Source organism: Vicugna pacos, chromosome 4 (assembly GCF_048564905.1).
Source record: "Vicugna pacos chromosome 4, VicPac4, whole genome shotgun sequence".
In the NCBI taxonomy this organism is placed as follows: domain Eukaryota; kingdom Metazoa; phylum Chordata; class Mammalia; order Artiodactyla; family Camelidae; genus Vicugna; species Vicugna pacos.
Window position 1 is genome coordinate 20,556,894 of NC_132990.1, and position 12,063 is coordinate 20,568,956.

At 36.4% G+C, this 12,063-nt stretch overlaps 1 protein-coding gene across 9 annotated transcripts in view; it reads left to right on the plus strand.

Annotated features, from left to right (window-relative positions):
• The window catches only part of MLLT3 (MLLT3 super elongation complex subunit), a 236,697-nt gene that overhangs the window by 91,782 nt on the left and 132,852 nt on the right, over nucleotides 1-12,063 (plus strand). For 5 of the 9 annotated variants that reach the window (XR_012071913.1, XM_072959328.1, XM_072959335.1 and 2 more), the window contains one exon: nucleotides 1,806-1,918. The exons of the other annotated variants lie outside the window; for them this stretch is intronic. Coding sequence is in view for 4 of the 5 variants with exons in the window: in XM_072959328.1 (XP_072815429.1) it covers nucleotides 1,806-1,918 (113 nt within the window). In the remaining variant the exon portion in view is untranslated. The remainder of the gene's footprint in view (nucleotides 1-1,805; nucleotides 1,919-12,063) is intronic. 9 annotated transcript variants of the gene reach the window in all.

Sequence of the window (12,063 nt, forward strand, 5' to 3'; positions counted from 1 at the left end):
TCAAGGTAGGGTCAATGTCTCTTCCCTCTGAAGCTAAGTGGGCTTTTATGACTGTTTCAGCCAACAGAGCACTGCAGAAATGATGCTACGTGATTTCTGAACTTAGATCATAAAAGGCAATGTAGCTTTCTCTTTGTTTGTTGGAAAGCAAGGCTCAGTTGTGAAACCTGCAGCCACTGTGTAAGCAGTCCACTTGTCCTGAGGCCATCCTGTTGTGAGGTGACACCACAGGGAAAGGCCCTCAGCCTCCCCGGACCCCTGCTGCTTCAGCTCCAGCCACCTAACTGCAGCCAAGTGAGAAACTCTGAGCCAGAACTGCCCAGCCATATCTTCCTGAAGTTTTGACTGAAAGATAGTAAAGTGGCTATTGTTTTAAACTAAGTTTAGGGTGATTTATTACACAAAAATTAGTAATTAGAACATGTTTCTTTGGAGAAGCTTGTTTTATTTTCTTCTAGGTGGCACTGAAGGAAGACAGGACTGGATTAGAAGTATATCCTAGTGCAGACAGAGAGTTGTCACTGCACTAACCCTGTTCCCCCAAACTTTCATACCTTAGTTGGGGGAAGATCAAAGGGAAGAGGTAAAAGAGACCATCATGCAACAATTTTTTTTCCCTCTTCATGTGTCTTTACCTAATAGTTGGTTCAGAGGGGCTAGCCCAGGGCAGATGCTTAAAGTAAACTGACTGTATTCAAGAAACCCGTCTGTTTGGGGAAGTAAGACCATGGGCAAGAAATTCTGCAAATGAGCTTGCGGTTGTCTCTATGGAAACAGTGAATGAGGCAAAAACAGACTGTTGTCAAGAAGGCTAGAACTTATGTTGAATAATTTATCCTTCAGTGTGCTCTTTTAATATTAAAATCTGAGTGCCTGCTATGCATTGAATTATGTACCCCCTCAAAACATATGATGAGAGTCTAACCCCCGTACCTGTGAATGTGACCTTATTTGGAAATAGGGTCTTTGCAGATGTAATCAAGTTAAGATGTGATCTAGTGGACTAGTGTGGTCCCTAAGTCCAATGACTGATGTCTTTATTAGGAGGAAATGTGATGGTACAGACACCCAGAGAAAAATACTCTGAGAAGACAGACACAGGTTGGAGTTAGGCTGCCATAGCTAAGGAATTCCAAAGATTGCCAGCAACCACCAGAAGCTAGAAGAGTCAAAGGGGGGTTCTTCCCTAGAGCTTTCAGAGGGAGCACTACCCTGCTGACACCTTGATCACCTTGATTTCAGACTTCTGGTTTAAGAGATTAAGTGTCTGTTGTTTTAAGCCACCCAGTTTATAGTACTTTGTTACTGCAGTCCTTGTGCCTAAAGTAGTGAATATGAAAAAATTTTTCCTTTCAAAAGTTATGAAAATGAAAAGGTAAGCCCCAGACTAGGAGGAAATATTTGCTAAACATGTGTCTGACAAAATGTCTTAAGTCTAGAATATTTAAAGAATTTATGATTCAGTAATAACAAGACAACCAAATTAAAAAGAAATTGGTAAAGTATTTGAACAGATACTTTATCAGAGGTGATAGATGGATGTCAAATAAGCACATGAAATGATGCTTGGTATCATGCATCATTAGGAAAATGCAAATTAAAACTACCGTGAGATGTCATTACACTATCACTAGGATGGCTAAAATGAAAAAGACTGATGATACCAACTGTTGATGAGGTTGCAGAGCAACTGGAACTCTCATACATTGCTGATTCATGCTTAAAATGGTATAATCATTTTGGAAGACAGTTTTTCGGTGTCTTAAAACATTAAGCATACACCTACCTGGTTGTTTTTGTCATAGGTATTTACCCAAGAGGCTTGAAAGCAAGTGTCCATGCAAAGACGTTTACACCAATGTTCATAAGAGCTTTAATTGTAATAACCTCAAACTGGGAGCAACTCAAATGTCTACCAGTAAGTGAATGGGTAAATACATTGTGGTATATCCACAGTACAAAGCAATAAAAAAAAACCAACTATTGATACACATAATAACATGAATGAATCACAATATAATTAAATAATTATATTGCATGAAAGAAACTAGGACCCCTTCTCAAGAAAGAGTATATATTGTATGGTTCCATACACACACACACACACACATATATAAATGTATACATATGTGTGTGTGTGTGTGTGTATATATATAAAATCCTGGAAAATGCAATGTAATTATTATAGTGACAGAGTGTAGATCACTGGTTGTCTAGAGATGGGAGGTTGGGGAGGGCAGGGAGGGGAAAGGATTTTAAAGAGAGGTGAGAAAGCTTTTAGGGTTGATGGATGTGATCATTATCTTTATTGTGGTGATAGTTTCCTAAGTGTATATTTATGTTATAACATATCAAATTATGCATTTTAAACATGTGATTTCTTACATGTCAATTATGTCTCAATAAAGCTAGAACAAAAAGAAAAAAATTATGTGGGAAAAATGGAGGGTTAAGTGGGGAGCTTAAATCCCAGGCCCTATCCTACCACCTGTCAGCTGAGCATCAGCAAGTAGAGTTTGTTTGGCCATTTACTGTTGAATACATCATGTCTTTAACAACAAGAGATCATTAAATCTAGAGCCAACAAGTAAACCAAGCCTTGGGGTTTAATCATGGAAGAAGACTATGATTGATCATGGAGTAAGCAATTTATTATAGAAATTAAACCTTAAATATTTATGGTAGGAGCTTGGGAAGTGAAGGCCCAGGAGGCAAATTGGAGCATCAATGGAGCCCGCAGTTAGTCAGTCTGAGAAGCCAAGCCTAAGACAAGGGTCACGTGGGAGGGTCTGTAGAAGGCTGTGCCTCCATGTCGTTACCACCACTATGGGTCTGTTGGTGGACCTGGAGTTGCTGTTGACCTGCAGGGCCAGCTTGGGAAATTGGAGCGGTATCTGAGAAGAGCAAAAATAAGCTTGGATCCACCCACGTAGCCATGTCTGGTCACTCTACTAACTATGACAACCTTCAGAGAGGAATGGCTTCCACATCCATGCAGATCCTTTCTTCTAAGTCTGTGGAAATTCTGCTTTTGGTCAACTTTAACCTGAAGCTATACAGAGAAGATTCCAAGAAATGTAGTTTCTGCTTAATGAAGTTGACATAGCACAAATCATCACAACTTGCTCATTAATGAGGTTGGTAATTGTAGTACTGACTATGCACCTAAGCTTCCTTGTTCACGTGTGATGAGACAATTATGCTAAACAAACACAGGATATCTTTGAGAGTGATCTAATTGGGACAGAATGGAGTGAGAATTAGTCCAGGCATGAGGACTAAGGGTAGATCTTTTCAGAATCAAGGCTGATTACAATGTAAACAATGGGGAGACTCTGCATCCCCGCTTACAAGGAAGGTGTTTATAGCAACATAAACACCTTTTCAACGCAGTTAACATAAACAGTTTCTCAAGGAAACATTCTCTGGCATTCAGGAAATGTTTCTTTCTTTACAAACAAAAAAGTGTGTTTTTCTAAAGATTCAATTTACTTAAGGGCTCTGTTTAGAACAAGGCTATGATTGTAGAGGGATAAAGTTATTCCCAGAGCACTTTTGTGGTAGGCTGTAGTTGAAGTCCTTATAGAAACATCTTGTTTAAAAATCTGTAGACGGAGCATGGGTCAATACAGGTGTACCATGTTACATACTGGATACACTTGTGGAAAGTTATATAAATTATACTTTTGTATTATGAATTCCCAGCAGCCTACAATTTGATATTTTCTTATGAAAGCTCTTCTTGAAAGTGTGAGAACCCTTTGTTACAGGGACCTACTGTGAGACCAGGGACTCTGACAGAGGCTATATATTAGCCTCAAACATGCATACGTAATTCATTGTAAGGTGAATTAAACTGGTTCCTAAAATTGGTCGATTCTGATTTTTCTACTAAGCTTCCTTAAAACATTTTTAACTTGGAACAATTAAAAATAGATTTCATCCACAAGACCCATTCTGGGTTTGAAAAGGAGAGGAAATATTTTAGCAAGAATGCTTTCTAATAGAGAATGGAGAACAGATGTACCTATTTTCAGCATGTTATTAAAAAATATCTAGTTCTGGTAGAGCAGCAACAGTCCTGTTAATAGGCACAAAGCATCAGTTGCTTGCATGTTATTTATCTTTGCGAAAGACCTGATTTAATTAAAAGATTTACCAACAGTCTCTCGGAATGATTTATTCATTGCCAGCTGTAGATTTTCTGCAGCCTTCCACAACAACTTAGAACGTGCAAGCGAGAGACGGTTTATCATGCTGCTCCCTTGTACCTTAACCTCCAGATGAGTGCTTCTCACACTTTCATGTGCAGACCGATGACCTGGGTATTTTGGTAAATGCAGATTGTGATTCAGTAGTCTGGAGCAGGGTCTCAGATTTTTAGTTTTGACAAGCTCCTAGGTGATGTTGATGTCACTGATTTGGGGACCACACTCTGGAAAGCAAGGGAGTAGGCATGTTTGAGGGTAATTTTCGGTGTGGTTGACCATAGTATTCAACATTTCACAGCAAATATAGTGGTAACAAAGAAAATGATTGTTTTTACGTATACCCAGTTTTTGTCTTGAGGACAAAAAGAGAGTGGTGGATGATTCCCTTTAATTAAGTAGTTTGCTGATAGTTTGGCAGGAATAAAGTACAGGCATTTCCCATCTCAACTAGCTATAAAGATGTTACATTTTAAAATTTATGAAAGTGGGCCAGTTTAAAAACCAACCTCTCATTGAGATGCAGATTACCATGGGAGGGAAAAAAATCATTTTGTACACATGTAGAGTACAACTGTGGGCTTACTTCTTTCCCCTGGAAAGATCCCTTTGGTATATATAAAACTAACAAAATACTTTTATCTTTGAGTGTCAACATATGTAAAATTAAATGAGTTTTTGTGGGTATTAAACTCAGGTCTAACTTGGCTGTTAATGAGAAACAGTTCAATATTGAAAAAAACTGTTCATGGTGGGGAAACTTGTTTGAAGGATGAAAATGGGAAACTAATTTGAAAATGCTTTTCAACTGTCTTTTTTTTTTTTTTTTGACCTTTTAAGATAGGCAGCCTGAAAATGTTGGTAAAATTGCACCAAGTACTATTCAAATGTATTGATTTTGAAGATGTTCAGAGAGAACTTTAGGCACTTGTATTTACCTGGGAAACATCATTGAAATGTGAGTTTGGGGTTGAGAAAAAAAAATCTGGAGAGAGATAAGATCAAATCCTTCAAGAAATTATTTGCTTATTTCTTAAAATAACCTAGTTTTTCTTAATTTTAGGTTGAACTTTTATAGGATAATTGAAGATTAAAAACGAAAGAGAGCAGAGTATATAGCTCAGTGGTAGATCACATGCTTAACATGCACAAGTTCCTGGGTTCAATCCCCTTTATCTCCATTAAAAATAAATAGATAAATAAATAAATAAATATCTAATTACCTCCCCCCTGCTTAAAAAGAAATTAAAAACAAAAAACAAAAAAGAGCAAATGAACATCTTTAAAGCCTTCCAGATTAGTACATACATTTGATTTTCCCTGGTGAGTGGGAAAAGGTATGTCTGCAGGTGATGCAATGGATCATAGAAATCATTCAGCAGCAGTGTTCCTTAGTTCCTTAGGATCCTGGCACATGTGGGAAAAAGAATTCCCAGGGATCCTGGAAGTCAAATTGTGTTTATCTGCTGAAATGATCATTGTTAGCCAAATTATTTTTAGCTATGATACTTTAATAGTCTTCAGATAATAAATAAACGCTTTTCCAAGTGTGTCTTCCAAAAGATAGAGGCTGTTAGTTTCTATCTGAAAATTTTTTCATCTGTGTTTCAGATGCTTGAATGTGTTGGAAGTGTGCCTTCTGGAAAAGTAAGCAAGGAGGTGTTGCTCCATGGGGACTAAGTGTTAAATGATGGCTGCGTACTTTAAAATATGAGCAGAAGGAATATCACTGTGGTGTTACAGATAAAATTATACATGTACAGTGTATACCGTTTGGGAAAAAATAGTTAAAAAATACCGAGTTTACATTCTAATATTCTTTCTACATAGTTTAAAAAAACTAATTGTTATTTTCTTCACACTTCCTGTAACATAAGCTGTTTCCCATTTGATTGCACATTTTTGAGGGGTGAGTGTGATTTTTTATGGCTGCATATTATTCCATTTATAAAAGGAGTACTGCTTAGGTAGTCATTCCTTCTTATCTGATATTTAAGTAGATTTGTATGTTTTTCCAAGACGAATAATACTGCAGTGAACACCTGTGTATGATGCTATTCTTTGATCAGAATTTTCTCCTTAGTTCAGATTTCCAGAACTGAAATTCATATTCTTATAGGAAACCTTTCCTTAAAAGCTGGTCTGTGAAGTTGAGGGACTGTTTACAAAGAAATACTAACCCTTCCTGAGTGTTAAAAGATAAGAATGTTATGACAAGGTGTTAAAAGCTAAGCTGGACTTGGACAGGTCAGATTAACCTGGTTCTATTCATGACGCCTATTTTTAACATGTTGAAATGGGGACAAAAATAAGGCTAGAAACTAGTCCTTTGATAAGTTTTGTTAGGTAGGATATTTTCTGAAGAAATGAGTTGTTTACATGACAAATGCCTTAAAATATTTTGCTAATAAATAGGAGTAAGAGGGCACCTGAAGATAACGTTTCTAATAATAACAAGCTTGTAATGTTTAACTCCTAACCCTTTGAACTTTAGGGCCAACGTATTGAGGTAGTTGTGATTCACTAATCAAACAGAAAAAAAAAATTGGAGACGAGAGTAATACCTGTAGCAGAAAAAAAAAAAAAGAAAGAAAGAAACCAGCTCACAACTCAGACTATTAAGTGATTTGTAATATTCATTCTTAGCCAGTTTTTTAGAGGTAAGACAATCAGTTGGATAGGTAGGTCATGAATCCATCCTAGTTACTCCCTAAAGTTAAAAACAACCTCCCACTTCTGATTAGCCAGCAGCATTTTAGTTGCGCTATGCTCTTCTACAGTAGATTTATAGTCAGAACAAAAGGTTTCCAAGATCAGATCTAAGCTTTATTTTCTGTGTCTATTTTACCCAGGTCCTCAATTCGGAAATTTTTGTTTTTAGGTGGATTTAAATTTTTCTGGATCTTAACTATTTCTTGCTCTTCTGTGTAGTTAAAATGCCTATAAGGAATGTTTTTTCTATTAATTCCAAGGCAATAATGTCTATATGTATATAGATAGTAATGAAGTACTATTTTCATAATTTTATTTTATGTTTGTGACTACATTTTGAAGAAATCATATCACTCGTTCAGTTAATTTTTTTAACTATGTAACACTTGGTATATATAGGAGACTACATAATGTGTAAGTTACAAGGCAAGATAATAAAATGAACATCCATGAAGCTACCATATCCAGCTTAAGAACTAGAACATGACCAAGTTAACTCTGAGCTCCTTTTCTAGCCTGTTCAACTTGGCAGAGTATACAGGTTAAAAAGATCTTGGTGCCTGCTTCTCTAAATTATATTGGTATGCAACTAGCCTTTTAAAAAAATCTGAACAGATATGTGCAATTTACATTAGGAGCACCTGCAAATTAATGATGGATGTCAATGCATATACATCATTAATTATAACAAAGACATTTAAAAATAGGACATTAGCATTGAAAATGTTAACTGTGGCTAGATATATAATTTTTCTTATGTATTTCTTAGACTAGAAATTGTTTTTCTTTTTTTTCTAAATAGGCTGTTTAAAAAATCTTTCATTTCTGAACCTGAAAACAACATGAGTACATTATACATACATAAAAGACCAAACAGGTGTTCATTTAACAACGTAAATTCACATTAGCTGTTGAGAATCCAAGGTTGGTTTATTTGAGAGGAAACGTTTTATCCCATCAGCCAAAGACCTTTTGTGTTCCCAGATCTTTGCCCCGCACTCTGGGAATCAAGACTTGAAAGTTCAAAGTCAAGTAAGAAAACATCATCACTGGGAAAAGTGCTATTGATGCATAAAATTCAAGGTATATATGTGCTTATTTAAAGGTTTTCTCCACATTTCCTTTCGAAATATTTGTACTTTGGTTAGTTTCTTTTTTGGAGTGTAACAGTTGTTGATTTCTGAATTGATTTTTGAGTGAACCTCAAAGAACTGAAAACCAAATTCTTTTTAAAAACTTTATTGCCTTTACCAGCAACACTTTGAGGATTAGTAAATAAATTTCATTCATCTCATATAGCCATTTGCATGTGACTGTGTCTGTTAGCCTTTCTCACAAATTAAATATTAAATTTCATTTTTGGCTTGTATTTTTCCCCCTGATTTTCTTTCTGTATTATCATTGCCATTATCTGGAATTTTCTACTTTCTTGAGAAGGAGTGTGAGCATCTGAATAGTATGGTACTCATCATGCTGGTCCTCCTTTTTCTTTTTCTTTAAAAAGTCTCTCATTTGGCTCTTCTAATCACTTTAACTTTTCTCTTCTTATACTACTGTATTTAAAATACATTTATCGAGTAAGAGTAAGCAGAAAACTGAATTTATATTAGATTTAACCTGTTATTGACTTAATATCTACCTTGATTTTTTCAAGGTATAAGAGGAAGTATATAGTTACATAGATTTGACTTTATTTTTAGCAATGTAGTCCTTTCTGTCAGGTTGACTGTATACATTGTGGCCTGAAGACGTTAACTATTTTATTTAAGGTTTCTTCTTACTTTTTGACCTTTAAAAAGAAGTCACTTGTTGAGTGAAATCTTGTAATCTTCAAGTTGAATTTTTGATCTCATGTTATATATAAGTGTTACGAGTCAATTAGTTTTCTTGAATATATGTAAACCCACTCTGGTCATGAGTAATTCCTGTTCATAAACAGGTCATTTAACACCTCTGTTTTCAGTTTCCTCATCTGTAAAACAGAAGGTGATAACTTTTCAGGGTTGTTGGGAGAATTAAATGAGTTGTTACATCCAAGCATTTCCGCGTTAAGTGCTTACATTAGTTTTCTATTGCTGCCATAAGTTAACACAAATTTAGCTGCTTAAAACAACACAAATTAATTATCTCATGGTTCTGTAGGTCAGAAGCTGGGATTGGCTCACCTAGTTTGTCTGCTTTAGGTTTCATGAGCCTGAAATCTGGGTGTTGATCAGCTGGCCTGTCACTGGAAAGCTCAGGGAAGAATTTGCCCCCAGCCTCACTCAACTTGTCTGCAGAATTCTGTTCCTTGTGGTTGTAGGACTGAGGTCTCTGTTTCTTTGTGAACTCTAGCTGGGACAGCCCTTAGCTCCTAGAGGCTTCTCTCCAGGTCTTGCTCATGGACCCCTACGTTTCAGAGCCAGCAAGGGCATGACAGATCCTTCTCATGCTGGGAAATCTCTTTGACTTCTCCTTCTGCTGCATCTCTCCTTGTCCTCTTGTACCACATCCCTCTGATTACAGCTGGAGAAATTCCCTGCTTAACTGTTTCACGTGACTAGCTTGGGACCATCTGGATAATACAGATAATCTCCATAGCCTTGGTCAGTTGATTAATATCCTTAATTACAACTGCAGAATCTCTTCACAGCAGTATCTAGATTAGTATTTCATTGAATAACCAGAGGACAGGAATCCTGAGGGACAGCTTTGGAATTCTGCCTATCATGGTGCTCAAAAATGAAAGTGAGGAATAGTGTTGGAGGTGACCGATGGTGACAAAAGAAATCATATCTTCACCTGAGGAACACAGAGACAATTGTAAATTCCTCGTAGGTAGGCATTCTTTCTTTTTTATATCCTTAGGACCCTAGAGTTTGTCATATATTTAAATGCCTGCCAATGGTGGATAGCTTGAATATAATTTCTCTTGTGATTTTACTCATTTTCTTTCTCTGAATCAGTAAAAGTAGTGTGAAAGTTTTGTTTAATATCTCTGGTACCTCCCTGGAAAGATTAATCATGACATTTAGTTTCCCCTCACCCTTTTTCCCACTTTTGATTTTCATCAAGTCACAAAGATAAAATAGCTTGTCCTTGTACAGGAAACTGCCACGACTGACCTTCTGTCATTGGAGCACAAATTTGCATTTCTTGACCTTGTGCTTTTTGAGGAGTTGTTGGTCTTTTATGTGCTCTTAGCCATGTCTTTGTAACTTGTATTTGAAGATGGTTTGGAAGTACAGCACATTGTTGATAGTTGAGTGTAAAGTTGACCGCCTGCCCCAGCGGAAGGGGGCACCCTATTGCCCTGTTTAAGGTGGCATCCTTAACTACTGAACCTATGACTACACACATCGATATGCCCTGTTCCTCTTACCATTATTGGATGCTTTCCTGATGAACAAATCTAAATCTTCGTTTAATGATTTTGTTAGACTTATTGGAGAGCTGCCAAGAAGGAAGGGTATAAATCTTTACCTTTAAGATGCCAAGATCTTTGGAAAGGGGTTAAGCCTTCTAATGACGGTGTTTATAGGGCACTTACATAGGCCTTTCTTGGTAGATATGAAAACCTATTTGTCTCAGGGACCCTACTCGTTAAAATTAAGAAAAATTATTTTCTTATACTCTTTTCACTAAATTGGCTCGCTCAGCCCTCCACCTCCTACAACCTCTACCCCCATAATCCTTTGTTAGGCTAAGAGAAATGAGGAGTTTAATGTACTTTTGTGGAATAGTATTTGCTTTGTTACTTTCATTCCTGAATGATGTCTTGTAATCTTTCTTGTTTTTTTTTTTTGACTCTTAGATATTGTCTATCCTCCCCATCTAGAAAAATGCATAACATAAAAGAACTCCTTTATGCCAAAAAGTTTAAACATCTTTTGCCAAAGTACCTTGCTTACCTTCCTGCCTTTCAATTTCAGCACAAGGGCTGGCTGGACGTTCATATGGCTAGTTCGTTCAAAAATGCCTTTCTGTCTAAATCTAAGATCAACAGTGTCCATTCACTGTTTCTTTGATCTTTCTGTATGTTTTGCAGACTCATCTGACCATCCAGTTTCTCTTATGGAAAACTGGGCATTTACTCCTTTACTTCAAGTACTTTTAAACTGATTTTGAGCCTTTTCTTAAACCAAATTTCCTTTCAGGAGAATAAATCTTTTAGAAGCTCTTTGAAAGAATCAGATTCTCTGTATTGCTTTTTCTTGACTGTTTTTGAAAAGCTATCATGTTATCAGAATAAGTTAAAAGTGTATTTGTTAAATTTGTTGAGGAAGTTGTCATTCTTTCTGAGGTCATTAGTTTATAATCAGGGAAGTGATTAGCACTTTGTAGCTAAGTCTTCTAAAGTAGTGACAACTTTTCAGTCTTTTTCTATTGCGGTACATCGTTCAGCTTGTCTTATGAGTCACCGGTTTGATTGCTAAATTTTAAAAAACTTTGGCAAAATAGGCATAAAATAAAATTTACCACTTTCACCATTTTAAAGTGTACAGTTCTGTAGCATTAAGTACATTTGCCTTGTTCACCTGTTACTGGTAACTCTCCATCTCCAGAACTTTTTCATCATCCTAAATTGAACATTTGTACCCATTAATCACGAACTCCCCATGCCCTCCTTCCCACTTCTCTTGGCAACCACCATTCTACTTTCTTTCATGATGAATTTGACTTAATTGATTTGTTTTTGCAATGTTCACCCTAAAAAGCATTTATCCTTCAAGGCCTGAGTTGGTGGGGGCGGGGGCAGGCTGGGGATAGGGAGGAAGGCTTGAGTACATGTGTCAGATTTAAGTTACTGCCTAAGGAATTAATAAGTAGCCTTTACTTGCCTCGTGTATTTTGATTACTTTTCATCTGCAGGATTTGAACACTGAGAATATATGAATATAACTTGCCTTAAAAATAGAGTGTCCTTGAAGGAAAAAAGTAAAGCTTTGAACTTGGAGTTATGGGTTTTACCAATATTCATATCTTTCAAATATATATATATATATTTTTTTTCAGTTTGGCTCTTCTTCGGGTCATTTGACTTTCCATCTTGAATGGTTAATGTCTACTAGTATTTAATGATAGTAATTCCTTGTTTTCTAAGACAGTTAATGCCTTGATTTTTGACATAGATGTGTCTCTTATGCCACAGGTTGTTTTGAAA